Below are 17,103 nucleotides of genomic sequence, written 5' to 3'. Positions count from 1 at the left end.
AATTTAAAGAAAAATTTATTGAAGATCTGAAAAACAACTCCTCCAAGATTGACTTTCCCATAAAACTGTAGCTATACGATGCATTGCATCTATCAAGTTAGAACGTGCATTAGACACAAATACAAAACCCCAGGAAAATAAGCCACTATTCTTTAACGAAGATAAGATGCCCAGATAACATGCAAAAATAGGATGCCCAAGGAAGGACATGGATGACTTGCAAAGGATGGGCTACTCAAGCACTGTTTAAAAAGGGGGCGGGCACAGATGGATGAGTGTTCAGTTATATTCACTGAAGTGAACCTTTGGCACTAGGAATCAGAACATTTGTCATAGAGCATTAACACAAATTATAAAAGTGCATAGTGCCAAAGGAACAGAACCACCAGCATTCAAAAGTAGCTTTGTCAACTAGGCAAACACTCTATAGCATGTCTCTCTGTTATCCATCACTGATACACTGGTAGAAACTTTGAAATGAAAAAAAAAAAGCGGTTACTCCTTTTATTTTCTTTTTAAAATCAAACAGGAAACAAACACTAACTCTATTATACACCAATGGTCTTCAAAGTCCATCATTTGTACAAGAGAACGACTAAGAACCAGACTCTTTACAGAGATCCAAACGAGAGAGAGAGAGAGAGAGAGAGAGAGAGAGAGAGAGAGAGAGAGAGAGGGGAGAGAGAGAGAGAAGAGAGAGAGCACACCCCTCACACAGCTTTCTGATGGTACTCAGGAGGAGCCACTTCATAATCACTGGCACGGAACACAGTTGCAGAATTCTTCACCAGGTACTTGAGGGAATCATGTAGATAGTTCAGTAATAAAGCAAGGCTTTTCTCATCTACAGGTGTTTAGGCCAACATCACTCCAATTCACACAAATAATCTCAGTAAATGTGGCGCTCCATACTCCTGGGACATGGGTGCATCTGGGTGATTGGTGAGAATTTCAGCATACTGTGGGCTCTCAAAATAGTAGAGTAGCTGAGTGCCTAACACTACACTGAAGTACTCCTTCATTCCTGCCACAGCCTCATGAACAGCATACTCCTTATCATCTGTGAACCCACACTCTTCTTGGCAGGAAGATAAAATGCTGCTTTTGTCTGGTTATCAAGCCCCAGTCATCCGCAGGCCACGGTTTCAGCTCTTCAGGAATCTTCACTTTAACTTCAGCTCTGCTCATGAATGTTTCTTCATTTTCATAGAAATGATAGGATCTACCCAGGCTCTCTCCTTCCTAGGAGGCTGAGGTGTCTCACTGGCACTGCCACCAACTCCATTTCCAAGTGTTTTCTCCTTGTTCTTTTTTGTTTTCACTTCAACATTTTTCTGTTGCAGTTCTTGATGTTTCTGCAAATTGGCATCCATGTATTTGAGTACTCTGCTTTCTGGCACCCATTCATCCCAATTTTTATTCCAACCATTGTAATGGATAAAGTACTTCACTTGTTTGTCCTTTACACACTTTGCTTCATAAAGAAGAGGCCCATGAAAGCACAGCACTCACTCACCCTCCTCGAATTTAGGCTTCAGGTCCTGCATGGGTGCCATTTATAAGTGATTCATTGCCTCCTCCTCCCATCATCCCTGACTACCATCCCCTACTTTCTACCCTACCCAATTTAATTCTATTCTTTTAGCTCTCACCCTATAGATGCATGCTTAAGTTATCACAGCCCAAAGTCAGGCAGCATCTCCATCCTCTGAGCCAACATGAGGATCTTTGCATGCTTGCACTCAACTAGCCTCTTCTGGGCCAGGTTTGCAAACACTAGAGTTCTCTGTCTTAACTTGTTAGGGGCACAGCGTTATTCTTGTTTTGGCAGATTCAATGCCTATGAGACAACCTTCTCACACCTGCTTAACCACTTACACCGCAGACTCCCCATTTGGGCTACTTTCTTTCTTTAGGGAATACAAGCTTCAGTGCTCCTCTCAAGAAGACCTTTAGAGTCAATAACATTGTCCACCTGAACTCATGTCTCTCTTGGCCTCTTTTTTTTTTCTTCATATTTTTATTTCAAACAGCCAGGAAAAACTCAGGGTATGGCTTAGTAATTATACAGTTGCATAGTATATCTGAAAGTATTGGTTTGCAAAATAAACAACATTCACAATTTTCATCTTAGATATAGCTGAGTACACAATTATTTAAAGATACATGTTTAAAGATATATGAGAATCCACTGTGTGAGTGAGTTCTTGAGCTTGTTTATTATACAAAAAAGATACATGGCTCAGGAAATCTACAGCCTTTTCCTTCTGGGAAATTACACAGATCACCAATAATATACAATTGCAATTTGTGAGACACGAACACTGTGCAGTAACAGTAGATGTTATGGGCATTTGAAACTTTCAGAGGATTTCATCCTGAGGAGGTGATGACACAAGTAATACACTGAAGGATACTGCTACAAATTTAAAGGTCAATTTTAGAAGAGATCAGGGAGAGGATGAAGCCAAAGAAAGTGAATTCTAAACACAAGAACCAACAAAGATATGGTGGCATGGTATTCTAAGGAAGTTAAGAATGGTGAGAGTTGATGCAGAAGAACCTGTGACATTGAAAGATGGAGAAACCTAGGGCTGAAGTCACAGGCCAGAGCAGACCAAGTACTGCAAGCCACACTAGGATTTTGATGTTCCATATTGAAGACCCTAACTAACTAGACTTATGCAGAGGTGTTATTTGCATTTTGTTCTATTTCTTCATGCTTTGAGAGTTTTCTCCTTTTATCTCTTTCTGAGATTAGAGAAGTACAACATTTCTCCCTTCCCATCCTCCCACTAAATAACCCCTTACACCTCTCTCCACTCTGTCAAATTCATTACCTCCTTATCCACTCATTTTTGCACTTAGCCTCTGTTCTTACACATGCTTCTCATTTGTTTCACACAGAATTCTAGGCTATCCCCCCAACCCCACCCTAATGCCCAGTCTTCTGGCTTCTGCTGAACCTCTGAGACATCTATCTGTGTGGTGCAGGTGGTCTTCCTTTCAGTACCTTGAAATTCTCAGCCCGAGGTCATCCACAGCACTTACTAAGTGGAACACTGACTCTCCTTATGTCATATTGAGGGCCTTTGATGAGATGACTCAAGTTTAGCTTTCAGATCTGGAAAATCCTTTTCCTTTGCTGTGTCAAGCTGTTTCTTTTGTCCTTTGTATTCATTCACTTTTCCTTCTCAGTTCTAATAAGATGATGGAGCCTGCCAACACCATCTCCATTTGTGATTTCTGTGAGACACTCCCACTGAGAAGGTGAAGGTGGCCAGGGTAGCTGGGGCCCTTTCCCTAGGAGAAGGTGGTCACCATTGATCCCAGTGCTATGTAGAAATTCTATCCCGGAGAGAGGCTAATCAAGACTCAGGAAGTCCCTAAAATTGAGCACTTGCCAAGGCCCCTTCCACAAAGATTATATAAATGTTAAAGATTGCTGAGACCTGTGATTCACTGAACTACCTTCATGCTGTATATGCCTTTGAGTCATCCATCCTCTTTTCTATAAGTTCGATAAACTCATTGTTCACCAAGTTGGTACTGTGACTTTGTCGTTGGTTTCCTTTCTGGGGTTCACATGTTCTCAGGAGCAGTGTCACACAAGACTCAACATATGTGGCAGTGCAGAGCAAGACTTGGTAAAAGATAGAATACTGGAATTGCAGTATAGCTAAGCAGGCAGCTCCTTTAGCGCTGCAGCTGTTCTGCTGAGAAGTGATGGGCATGTGTGTAGAGCAAGAAACTATTAACTCTGTACATCCACATGTGGATTTAGGCATCAAATCACTACTTAAACAGACAGCATACAGTTAAAGGTGAGTGATAAGCTCATGCTAATAACTTATAAAGTTACCCTAAACATTAATTCACAACAACTTAAAAGGCCAGAGAAAAGGGAAAAATTTGTATTTAAAATTTTTTTTCTGTGTTTCCATTTCATGGCTGAGTCCTGTCATCTGGAATATAGTATTTATATCCCTTTCATTTCATGGCTGGGTCCTGTCATCTGGAATACAGTATTCATATCCCTCACATAATTGTCATTAGCTACAGCTGTTCCCATCTCATAGCTCCAAGACCTCTTAATGATAAGCACACTACTCTCTCCTCTGGGAGGCTCTCTTGACATGTCCACGCTGGGGACCAAGGGGCCTCCCACACCCACACCTGGTCATTCCCTTCTGGGAGCATGAGATATAAGAGGGCATTCCAGACATGGTGTTCTCTCACCTCTCTACTAGCTGTCTGCTGAACCTTACTCTTTTTCTCTGTCCTTTCCTTCTGTACCTTGCAGCTTATTGTAGTACTATTTGCTCCTTAGTTCAGGACAGGAAGCACTTCACTTTGAGATCTCACAGGCACCCCAAGCAGCAAGCCTAAGGGGTCCTCCCCCAATCCAAAACAGAGCTAAGTTTGGATATGTGAGCCCAAATCATACGGCCACAACTGTAGGCCTCTTTTCTCAAGATCCTACATTGATTCGTGAGCAAATCCTGTGGTCTGTCCCTGAGCACTTCCCTGGTTGGCACTGCTTATGTATTATGGCTGTTACTCTCCAGTGGCCTCTTAGGCCAGCTCCAAGCCTAATCCACTATAAGGCTGCCTACCAACCAGCGAAACACTGGACCCTGCCATCCTGTAGATGGCCCAAGGCAGCTTGCATGCCAGGCCTCTCAAGACATCATTCTAGGGATGGGAGGGGTCCATTGGCTTTGTTTCTGTTCACATTCATCTTCCCATATTCCCATATTCTGAATAAGCCATTTTCTGTTCCCTCTCTTTCTCCTTGTCTGCTCTCATGGCATTTACTGTTTCTTGAAATTTAATATATTTTTTGTTGTTGTTTTATTGAGTCAGAATGTCAATTTGTAGCTCTGGCTGGCCTGGAATTCAGGGAGGAACTTACTGTCAGACAGAGTAGTGTCACCTTTTATACTTCCAGCTCACACTTCTTTTTAACTTTTTAATTTTATAAACCTTATTATTTTAAAATGTACACTTTAGTAGTTTGAAAGAAATTGTTTTTAAACAAAAAATAACTTCTTTCATATGAGATGATGGTTAAAGGCATTTTATTCAACCTAAACTACATTTCCCTTTATCACTTACAAGTCTTGCCAGATGAAGTAGAAAAGGGCTTACACCATTTGTGTGCGGCTGGTTATGAAAACAGCCTAGGGACTAAGCTAGTATTTAACAGTCAGTGTCCCACCATGAGGATCAAAGACCACAAACACTGTTCTTTTAATGAGGAGCTCCTAAAGTAGCAGGAACAGCACTGACCTGGGACCTGCAGGCTCCTGGGGGATGAGGAGAGGGCAAACTGTACTGTGTTTTAGAACTTAGGTGGCCAGAGCTGGGACTGCCCTGGCTTTTCCTAGTCTGTGTCATCTGTCACTACTGACTTCAGGAAAAGATGTCTTGAAGGAACCCTGTGGTCTGGCCTACGTGTTTGCTTAGTTTTGTGAATAGCTGCTGCTTTTTTTCTCTTCCTGCACTTTATGTGTTGCTGTGCTAGGAGCTGAAAGTGACCTCTCCTCTGCTCTCCCATTGGACTTCTGGGCCCCTTGAGGGCCAGTGTTATCTATTTTGTGTACATTTCTTATTTCCTCAGATGAGTAACACAGATCTAGGGAAGTACTTGATCCATCTCTGTAAAGTTCTTCATACTAAAAAAAGTTGACTTCAGGTTTGCAAAAGATTAGAAATGAGATGCCACGGGGAGGCGGGAAAGGGTAGGTGGGTGGGTGAGGACCCTCAGAGTAGTAGGGGGAGGGGTTTGGGGACTTCCTGAGGGGAAACTGAGAAAGGGATAACATCTGAAATGTAGACAAATAAAATATCCAATAAAAAAATTAGAAAAAGAAATGAGATGCCCTAAATGTACATTTTTGGAAGCAGCACAATACAAATTCCTACTTGGAGGAGAGAAAAGGGGAAAGAACGGTGCTTCTCTAAATTTTGAAGTGATTTCTGGTGGCAAAATTCAACAAAACACCAATGTTGAGCTGAAAAGCACAACACTAATGTAAAATTGTCACCACCCTGAAGTTTCTCAGGATGTGTTTCTGAAGGGGCAGAAAGGACTGCTCTTGCTCTCTAGAGTCTGATTGCTCAGCTCAGCAACAGGAATCTCTGCACGGCTAGAGCTGATACTTGAAAAAGTCAAGTCAACACACATTGACTGAGTGCTCACTGTAATCAATCCAAAGCAACTACTAAATATTTCTGAAATGTCAAATTCTTATTTTCAGAAATTCTTATTTCCTCACTTATGTTCATTAATAACCTTCATACTTCAAAGGGCAAGGATAACAAGAAAAACATGTCAACTTAGTTCTAGTTTTTAAACATTAATGCTTAATATTATGAATTTCAGATAAAACAAAATTTCAATTTAGAAATATGAATACCTTAACTTTTTTTTTCCTTTTAAATCTCCTATTTTGGATATTTGATAAATTTAATAACCAGGAGTCCAGGTACTTGATATGTAAAGCAATTAGTGGTCATTTGAAAACAGTACACTGGCTAAAAGTTAAAAAAAATACCAACAAAAGCATTTAGGTGAACTCTGTCTGCTCAGGAGAGTCCTAAGTGATCCATCTAATGTCAGCAAATTGCTTACTAATGTGTTGACTTAGGGCCACCCTCAAAAGCAAAATGAAAAGCCTGGAATTTATAGCATCTCAATGCATCAGCTGATAAGCTTTTACTGGTTTAATATCCTTCCAGGCTTGCAGCTTGGAGCCACTTCAAGTTAGCAACAGAATGTTTGCCATCTCTATGTGATAAAGGAAGTCAAAGGGATGAACAAACTTCAGGACCATTATGCTGTTTGGTGAGATGGAAATGAAAAAGCTAGAGAAGTCACGGGTTGGGGGTGTGTGAGAGCTGGGCCTTCAAGTCCGGCATCTGACGGATTGTTAGCCTCACCCCTCAAACAATGGTCTGGACTTTAGCTGGAGCAGAGATAACATAGTGCATTTGGAAAGTTTTAATTGCAGCAATAAAAGACTATGCCTCAATTATAGGACAGATGCTAGCAAAGTTTCCAGATAAGGATCAAAGGCATCTAAGGAGTGGCCACTGCACTTTGGGACACACTAGGCTTTCTGTACACACTGCTGGGGAATTAGCACATCAGCTTTCCGACCTTTCTAGGTCCTTTGATCTGAGTTCCCAAGCAAGTAAGTGTATCAAGACTACTGTATCAGCCACACAGGTCCAACACTCCCTTGCTGAATTTTAATCCTGACACTCACCAGTACAAAACCTAACACCTGACCTTTGCAGTTCTTACCACAAAAGTTCAGTGTGCTTAAAAGAACCTGTGTTGTCACACTACACCACTTTGCTCCGCTTCTGTTTTGCTAGCAGCATGCCTACGATATTTTAAATCCAGACCACCTTGGAAAGAGAACGTCTTAGTGTATGAGAACATTGTGTTTGTAGAATTTAGATGGATAAAACCCAAAGAAAAGAGCTTCATTAACTTTCCAAGGAAAAGAAGGGGAAAATGTAGAACCACAATTTGTGTTTTAGCAAGATAGATTATAAACTCAGAATGATCTGAGCTAACCTGATCCAGAGTACTGAAAGCATATTCATCTCAGCATATGGAGCATTCAAGGACAAAGCTCCCAAGTGCATTATTACCCCTTTCTTTTCTATTCATTAGACTTCTTTTTTTCTGATGGGACTTTAGTTGGATCTAGAGTGCCTGTTCTCCAGCAGATTAGAGGCTTTAGCTACATGTCCGCTAAGGTGGTAGAGCATCTGATGAGGTCAGTTTTGTAAGGCAAAGCTGCAGCTCAGCAGTCACACTGGTGCTGCAAAGCTTTTGTTTTTAGTTGCTATTATATGATACTAACATAAATGGTATTTTGTTTTTAAAATGTCTTTAGTTCTGGTTTCCACTGAGGCACAGATCACAGTGGCTGCTCAGAAAGGGACCAGATGCCACTTCCACTTTGCTGACTCACTGGAGCACTGTCTACCCATCTTTGACAGCAGTGAGCCAGATGGATTTCTTGTAGTAACAGACTTTCTTTCTGTCTCTGCCTTTCTTTCTTTCTTTCTTTCTTTCTTTCTTTCTTTCTTTCTTTCTTTCTTTCCTTCCTTCCTTCCTTCCTTCCTTCCTTCCTTCTCTCTCTCTCTCTCTCTCTTTCTTTCTTTCTTTCTTTCTTTCTTTCTTTCTTTCTTTCCCTCCCTCCCTCCCTCTCTCTCTTTCTCTTTCTTTCTTTCTTTCTTTCTTTCTTTCTTTCTTTCTTTCTTTCTTTCTTTCTTTCCCTCCCTCCCTCCCTCTCTCTTTCTCTTTCTTTCTTTCTTTCTTTCTTTCTTTCTTTCTTTCTTTCTTTCTTTCTTTCCCTCCCTCCCTCCCTCCCTCCCTCCCTCCCTCCCTCCCTCTCTCTCTCTCTCTTTCTTTCTTTCTTTCTTTCTTTCTTTTTCCTTCTCTCTTTCCTTCTCTCTTTCCTTTTTCTTTCTCTTTCCTTTCTTTCTTTCTTTCTTTCTTTCTTTCTTTCTTTCTAATGCAAAAGTGAATTTTACTCTTTGTTCATGGTGAAAAGGAGATATATCTTAAATATATGGTAATTTCCAGATTAAAAGAATTGTTACCATCTGCAGATGGTCAATTTGCTACCTCCACATTGTTATTCACACGTCCTATTTACTAAACTCTCCAGTTTCTGACTCAAACCTTCAATCAGATCTCAATACTTAAATTACTAATCTTAAGTTTTGTGCAGTTAAGATGGGCCAGCAGACATGGGAAAAAACATAGGGCCTCCTATCTTCCTAGAACAACTTGGTATTTCTGGAATGCTGCTAACTGTATCACAAAGCTAGTCTCTCACTCAAAGAAGCTTGCTAGAGACATTGTTCACTGTGGCTCTGGAATTTGTTCTCAATGTAGTTACTTCTAGGAAATCTCTAGGCACACTGATTTACCTCAAACTGGACTTGAATTTTAGCAAACAGTTTTGTTTTTGAAGACCATCATAGGTTCAAGCTGCAGGGCCAACTTAAAAAAAAAAATAAACCAATCTTTGATTTAGCTTGGGCTAAATCAAAGAAAGTGAAAATAAGTTTACAAAGACAGTTTCTTTTGTTAAAAGGAGTGCCCTGAAACCTTAACTAGGTAAACACATCTGACCAAGATGGCTTCTGTTTTTCATTAACACAGAAATAGACAGGCAGAAAGTAACTATTTCTCATCCTACAGGTGGGAGCTACACTTTATAATCTGCTATGATTGGCTAATTGGCTTGAGAGAGATGGGAGTTCTGGGAATAAGGGCCTTTGTTGGGCTAACTACCTTTGATTAAAAAAAAAAATTGTTTCTCACATATTAAGGAGCCAGGGCCAGCAGTTACATTTTTATTTTAGATATACTAATGTCCAATTCCTAAAGCATCTTTATTTACCACCTCATGTTAGGGTGTTTTGGGGCAAGAGGATGGCTCAGTGCATGAAGAGCACTTGCTGCTCCAACATGAGGGCCTGGTTTCAATCCCCAACACCAGAGTAAAAAGCTAGACATGGATGCCTATGCTTGCAACTCCAAGAGACAGGTTGATTCCTGAGCCTTGCTGACCAATTAGTCTAACAACCCACACACTCAGGGAGAGACCCTGTCTCAAGGAAAGAAGGTAGAGACCAGTATAACAGGGTATACTTCTGGCTAAACACATAGCCGCACAGACAGACACACACACCATTTATACACATGCACATACCTGAACAAACACACCACAAAGTCATATGCACACTTTTTTTAGCCTTTATAAATTGAAAACATTAAACATTTTTTAAAATTAGATTTTTAAATTTACATTTCAAATATTATCCTCCTTCCTGGTTTCCCCTCCGAAAAACTCCCCCTCCCCTCTCCCTGCTCACCAATCCACCTACTCCCACTTCCTGACCTTGGCATTCCCCTACACTGGGGCATTGAGCCTTCACAGGACCAAGGGCCTCTCTCCTCCCATTGATGACCAACAAGGCCATCCTCTGCTACATACACAGCTGGAGCCATGAGTCTGACCATGTGTACTCTTTGGTTGGTGGTTTAGCCCCTGGGAGCTCTGGGGGTACTGGTTAGTTCATATTGTTGTTCCTCTTATGGGACTGCAAACTTTTTGTTGTTGTTTTTACTGAAACCATTTTTCTTGTAAAATATAAAATTGTTTCTATTATCATAAATCTATATTGAACTTACTAAGGCAGTGTGCTGTGCCTCGGGCTGACTAAGTCTTGCACATGTACTATCTTTCTGTAACACTTGTTCCTCTGTTGTCCTATTCTCACTGTGAATTATTAATTTCACTTCTGTGATGAAAACATTTTAAAAATATAAGAAAATGGTTGGAACTCCTAAACATTTATATATGTCTGTGAGCTAATATTCTTTCACCAAACTTATAGTTTTATTAGCAGTAAAGATGGCTGCTTTGCTGTGCCCAGAACAATCAAGTTTCGACCCTGGAACCTGATGCAGTGGCTTCTGTCGTGTCCACAAGTCACGCCTCCACCTAACAAGGGTGCTGCCCAGGCAGTAGCCGTCGACCCTACTTTCATTCAGTGTTTAGCTATTCCAAACCCGAGCAGTGTTGGTGGGCTATGGTATGAAGTACTGTTTTCATGCATTTAGTGAATGGCCTAAAATTCAATTTTATATGCTGATAATATGTGGCTTTCTCCACATCACCAGCTGTCCATTATTTAATGGGGACTTTAGCTACCAAATATGTTTTGTATTCAAATGTTTATCTTTTCAAACATATAATGGATCTTCCACTTATCCTGCTAGATAAGTGTTAGATTGACTTGTACAATTTGAGATGCATAGGCAAGCTTATGAAGTTTTTCAGTTAAAAGTCACATTAACCACATCTGGAGAAATGGATGTTTATAAATCTGCCATAAACATTAATCATTTTACTCAAGACTCTGACTTTACAAAAGTCCTTCTGTGGCTTAGAGTGTAACTGTTACGAAGGGACAGTTTCTGGCATTTACCTCTGATCATTGTGCTTATACAGCAAATAATTAGCACATATTTACACCCAATAGTCTACTTTGATAATTCTATGTGATTCTTGTGCATTTTATCATTATACAATAGCATTTGCAACACACCCCCACTATATTTTGTCTCCTTGCACTACTGCTGGGCAGAGACCGGCTAGAGTGCTCTGTTGCTGAGCAATATAGGGCTACATTGTCATGGGGTTTTGTTTCATTTTGTTTTGTTTTGCTTTAAAGACAGGGTCTCTTGTATCCCAGGCTGGCCTCTAACTTGCCAAGGATGTAGGTGCGGAGCACACCTTTAATCCCAGCACTTGGGAGGCAGAGGCAGGTGGATTTCTGAGTTTGAGGCCAGCCTGGTCTACAAAGTGAGTTCCAGGACAGCCAGGGTTATACAGAGAGACACTTTGTCTTGAAAAACCAACCCCCCACCCCCACCCCCCAAAAAAGAACAAAAAATTCTTTTGCCTACTTAAGTGCTAGGCTTATAGGCATATGCTGTCATACCTGGTTTATGTGGTATTGGAGATTGAACTCAGGGCTGACTGTATGAGCAGGCAGCCTAACAACTGATCTACACCCCCAGCCCCAATAAACAGCCTTTATTTTAACAAGCTCTATCTGAGTTCTGGTACTGGTGGTCAGGATTAGAAATGGTTGTTACATTTGTTTCAATTTAGGGAAATTGAAATGTTCATGTGAGATGCCATTTGCTTAACATCCATATCACATTTAATCCCATTCTTTAAGGAAACTCAGTGTTTTCCTGAGTTAAATCTGAGGCACAGTGACAACAACATGTCAAATATTCTAATTATATATTCTAATAACTGTGCTTATAACAAATAATTGAGGGCTTTTGTTTGTTTTGTGTGTGTGTGTGTATACACATGTGCCTTTAGTGCCTAGAAAAGGTACTAGAAAAAAATCATATTGCTTTATAATCAATGCTGTTATAGCATAGTTGAAATGGGCTGGCTTACCCATGTAAGGGTAAAGCTACACACAAGGTCATAGGTACTCCCTTTCTTCCTCTGAGATAAATGAGGCTCTTATGGGACCAGAAAGTGTATGGCTATGGTCATTCAGTCTTGTGCCTAAAGAAGATAATAACTACGAAAACAGTTCGATAATAAGGAAGATGGCAGTGAGGTCTCCATTCTCCCTGATGATGCAGACATTAACTGGGGCCTCTTAAGAGTTGTAAAAACTCAATTTTGTCTACTTTACCAGATGGTACCTGACTTCAACAAACAGCACACAATGCTGATCTGAATGTCATCATTTCAGGCAATGCTGTTGGAGGCCATCGAGTTGAACAAAGCGAGCTTGAGAGTGAAGTGAGCTGCAGCTGCTGCCTGTAGCTTCACCAGTCTCAGATGGTCACTCACACAGACTCTGTGTGTGTGGAGAGGTAGTGATATTACACACCCACCTTTTCCTCAAAGAACTTTCTCCTTAATTTGGCATCCGAAGGCGGGATTATTTTCCTCAGGTTTCTGTACCACTTTCTAACGATGTACCCTCGCCAATAGGCTTGGATCCTAAAATAGAGATAGAGAAATGATGACCACCTAATAGCCTTACTTTAAAACATTTTAAAATAGTTTATCATGTATATGAATGTTTTGCTTGCGTATGTCTATATCATTCGTGTGTCTGGTACACATGGAGATCAAAGCATCCAATTTCCAGGAAACAGAGTTACAGATGGTTGACAGCCACATTATAGAGGTACTAGGAACTGAATCAGGGTCTTTTAAAAGAACAGTTGGTCCTCTTACCCACCAAACCATCCCTCTAGCCCCTAATGGCCTTCTTTAACAAGTACTTCAGTATTCCTCCCAGCCTGCGATGCTGTGGTGCTCCTCTGAGTTAGTAATCACATCCTGAGCTGCAAGCATCTGTCTCCCCTCTGCAGGGCACTGAGGCCCCTCTTACCTGGTGGCACACTTTACTCTGAACAGGCGAGCCCCATCATGTATCACTCTTGTTTGATATTGGTTCTTTCTACAGAGGGGACAGGTTTTTTTATTTGTGAACTTTTCAAAAGCCTGAAGGCATGCCTAAAGAAAAGGATTTTACTTAAAACTTTATAAGTAATTGTTTATAAACAACATTTTTACTTCTAATGTAATTACGGTGTCTATTTCTCATAATTTCTACTCTGTCTAATTTAGATCATGAAGTAGTTTCATCAGATGTTAACACCTTCCTCATGAAACCTGTTCCAAAAATGATTTTCTACAGCTCATGCATGCAGAGACTGTCATGTGGTGTAAAGGAAAAATGCTAGGTATAAGACTGCCGTGCAAACAGCCAGCAGGAAGTGTGCTGTCGGCAGCTTTGATGTGCAGGTAACAATCTGCTACACAAACATTTGTGGTTATGTCACACAAAATCTATGATTTTCACAACAGGATGAGGTGCAGTCTAACCTAAAGCCATGTTTCTAATTACAAACGGGGCTCATGGTTCAACAAATGGCTCTTTAAATAAGCGGGGGAAGGAGGCCAGGCCTGGCGTGGGATTACTCACCCTATGGAATACATGTGAGCAGGAAAGCAGCACCTGTCCACCAGAAGAGAACAAGAGTCCTAGTTAGGACTGCATCCCCTAGAAGAGCTGTCTGAATGCTTCAAGGTAGCATTCAGACAGCTGACCACTTCTACACTTACACGGTGTTAAGTTTAATATAGCATAAACATATCATCTAAAGAAAGCCAATGACCCCAATACCACAAAACCACATCATGCTTGATATTAAGCTAGTGAAAGGATTGCCAAGGTAGACATTGCTAGGTAGATAGGGTGGGGCAGGGAGAAACCTGTCTATGTGCTGTGGTCTTGGTAAGAGAATAAGCAGAGATATGATAGGCAAACATCTTTTATAGGGCCTTGCTTAGCTAAATTATACTCCTAAACTTAAAATTGTAGCTTACTATAACATAATTATGAGAATCTTACATTTAAATAGCAAGACATTATGGACACAAACTACATTTTCCTTTTGAAATTAAAAGCAAGTGTGTTCATAAGAAAACTTCACCCTTCTGACTCAAACTTCACACCTAACAGTGATGTTTTGGTCTGGAAAAACAAAAACAAAAAACAAAAATCAAAACTAGCTTAGATCCAATGAGGAAGGGTTTTAGAGCACTGGCCACTGGAAGGTATGTCAGTGGAGAAGGTGAGTGGGCAGAGGCGTGTCTCCCCTGTTTTCAGTGCCCAGCCCCTATGGCTTTGCTCACTCTGGTCTCTTAAGTGGGACTAAGGGAAGGATTTTTAGAATAGAGCGTGTAAACCTAAAACCTTTCCTTTAAAAAATATTTATTTTATGTATATGGATGTTTTGTTTGCATGTATGTCTCTGTACCACATCCGTATGCTGCCCATAAAGGCCAGAAGAGGGCATCAGATTCCCTGGAACTGGAGTTCAGGTGGTTGTAAACACCATGTGGGTGCTAGGAACTAAACCCTAGTGTACTCTGGAAGAGCAGCCCTGTGAAACCTTTCCTGGACCCTGCCAACTATAAGCTTAAATTTAATAAACTGATGTATTAAAATCATCTGTGGACTCAAGTTCTTCACTTTTTAATATAATTTTTCAAAGTATTTTATCAACAGATATCAATTTGCTCTGAATAATATAATTTTTATATAACTCTAATACTAGAATATTATATTTTGTAATATCCATATTATTCATTATAAGCAAACAGTTTATGGTGATTGTTACACAAGTGAGGATATTTACACTCTGCCATAATTTCTGAGTTGGCCTGTTGTGAATCACATGAGTTCTGTTCTCACTTTAGATGGTGTCTTTTACTGCAGAGATAAGTGACTACTTGAAAGTATCTTGAAATCATTCATTCATTCATTCATGTGATTGGGTATTCTGCCTGTATGTATGTCTGTGTACCTCTTGTATGTCTGATACCCATGGAGGTCAGAAGATCTGTTGGAACTAGAATTGTAAGCCACTATGTGTGTGCTGTGAATCAAATCTGGGTTTCCTGAGAGAACAGCCAGTATGTTCTCTTAACCATTGAGCCATCTCTTTAACCCAGGAAAATTGTTTTTAACTAAGAAATCTAATATGAGAATACTAAGTGCAATATTAACACAGCAATATTAGTATCTTCAACGAAACCAAATGGCATTTACTGAAATGCATACACAAACCCTGAAATAATTGCATGTTCATTCTTCATACAACTAGTTTAAATACATACAGCACAATGAATAGGGTGGCTGAGGTTAGAAGATTCCCTGCAGCTTGTACTCTAGCACTAAATTATAAACTGCCTTGCATCTGACAGTTTTGTGGTTCAAGGGCTGACTAAAATCTTTCCAATATCCACCTCCTGCATAAGATTAGGTCCTCTTGGAGAGTAGGAATCAAAGTGTACTTCTAGCATCTTTGTAATTCACATTACCAAAGAGCAAAAGTGTAATGATTGTGAGTTTCCTTGCAGATAATGAAGCATCTTCAAGTCTGAGCAGTCAGGATAGCCCATCAAGTCTGGGGGACCCAAGCTTGGATTTGTGCTGGGTCTTCTCAGCTGCTGTCTCAGTGCTTACCATGCAAAAGCTAAGGCTACACACTATAGAAAAGCCTTGGGGAAAACCATCAGTTCCCCACAAATTTTGAGAGCATAAATGACCTTGGCTCTCTGGAGTTGAGAGTTTAGTCAGGCGATGGTCTGTGCAGCAGGTCATAAGCTTTCTACAAACTGGGAAAACCAGCCTTTGCATCGTAACAGATGTGTGAACAAAGATTTTACTTTACACAAGGATTCTCACATTTTTTGAAATATTTAAAGCATTCTTTCATGCAAACGGTACACTTGAACTTTAAGTGACACACCAGTAAGTGGACACTGTCAAGTGATGGCGTTCAGACACACACACGTTCCCTCTGTCTCTGTATCTCTCACTTGAGAGTCACAAGGAAGGTTGACCTGGGTGACTCACTGGCTATTACTAGGGAAGCAGTGCCCACCTGGGGCAGGTTTAAAGCTCTGTCTGTTATGTACCTGGGGATGGAGCTCAAATTCTTCTTTACATATTGGGCATGGCTGAATGGAGTCCCCTTGTAGAAGGGATCTCTGCTTCACTCTCTCCCACTCATCTGATGACAGTGGCAACGGGGGAGGTGGCAAGAGGCCTAGTTTCTGGGCTACAGGGAAGACAAGACACAAAGTAACCTCATGTATGTTAGCATATGTAGTCACATTTTAAAGAGACAGTCTGCATGTAGATATTCTACAGAGGCATTATAGCTTCGCCTTTTACAACACACAGCAAGATGCTTTTCCAGGAAGGATGAGGGAAGTGGTGAATGACCCTTAAAGTTCTCAATGACGACTTACGTTTTTATTATACAAGACTGTTGTCATTCTGAATGCTAACTGGTTTTTCAAGCAAGCAGGACTGACATTTAGTTGAAGAATACCAATTTTTTTTTTGTCTGTTTTTTTGGTCACTTTCCTTCATGTTTCTCACCTATTTTAACTGTCAATCTGCAGCACTGCCTTGCTGTCCTCACCAATGCTCTTACAAAGAGCATATCAATCATGTGCTACCCAAAGATACATTCCTTAATTGAATTTATGAGTGCCCCATCATATGAGCTTATATCCCATGGGGAGACTCACTTTGAAAAAGTACTTGCACCATTCCTGGGCGTAGGACTATAAATGTAAGCCACCATCTGTAAATAGTGGTAAAGGTACATAAAAAAAAAAAATCAACCTGGAACAAGATCTTCAATGATATACAATAAATGCTACAAGAATGGGAAGCTATGACAGAGAGCTATCAGAAAGCACTCTTGGTATAGAAAAATTCATGGTAGAAGTATGCATGTATTCTGAAAGATAAAGGTAATCTCACAGATAATGGATATGCCTTCTAGGTAAATAGACTTGTCCATGTCTTCCTAGGAAAAGTCATAGAACAGATGCTCAACCCATGGGACACAATAATTTGGGACACAGACAAAGCCAAGAAGACAACACGAGGATGTCTAATACTAAGAGCTGAGTAGCCATGAGA

At 40.5% G+C, this 17,103-nt stretch overlaps 1 protein-coding gene across 17 annotated transcripts in view, besides 1 other annotated feature; it reads right to left on the bottom strand.

Moving 5' to 3' along the window:
- Positions 1-17,103, bottom strand: part of Rnf32 (ring finger protein 32) — a 34,891-nt gene that overhangs the window by 8,356 nt on the left and 9,432 nt on the right. For 12 of the 17 annotated variants that reach the window (XM_006535775.4, XM_030254724.1, XM_006535781.4 and 9 more), the window contains 4 exons: positions 16,083-16,225; positions 13,579-13,611; positions 12,982-13,106; positions 12,476-12,584 (listed from right to left, as the gene is read on the bottom strand). In XM_006535775.4, the coding sequence (XP_006535838.1) occupies positions 12,476-12,584; positions 12,982-13,106; positions 13,579-13,611; positions 16,083-16,225 (410 nt within the window). The remainder of the gene's footprint in view (positions 1-12,475; positions 12,585-12,981; positions 13,107-13,578; positions 13,612-16,082; positions 16,226-17,103) is intronic. The other 5 variants (XM_017321036.1, XM_030254727.1, XM_030254726.1 and 2 more) reach the window with 3 other exon arrangements.
- Positions 6,476-7,282: an enhancer, noted in NCBI's record as "MACS1". NCBI's record gives its function as "enhancer in the respiratory and digestive tubes" and the evidence as "EXISTENCE:transgenic organism evidence [ECO:0001131][PMID:19369396]".

Source organism: Mus musculus, chromosome 5 (assembly GCF_000001635.26).
Source record: "Mus musculus strain C57BL/6J chromosome 5, GRCm38.p6 C57BL/6J".
In the NCBI taxonomy this organism is placed as follows: domain Eukaryota; kingdom Metazoa; phylum Chordata; class Mammalia; order Rodentia; family Muridae; genus Mus; species Mus musculus.
The sequence above is the reverse complement of the archived record's forward strand: the minus strand, read 5'-3'. Positions and strand labels throughout refer to the sequence as shown.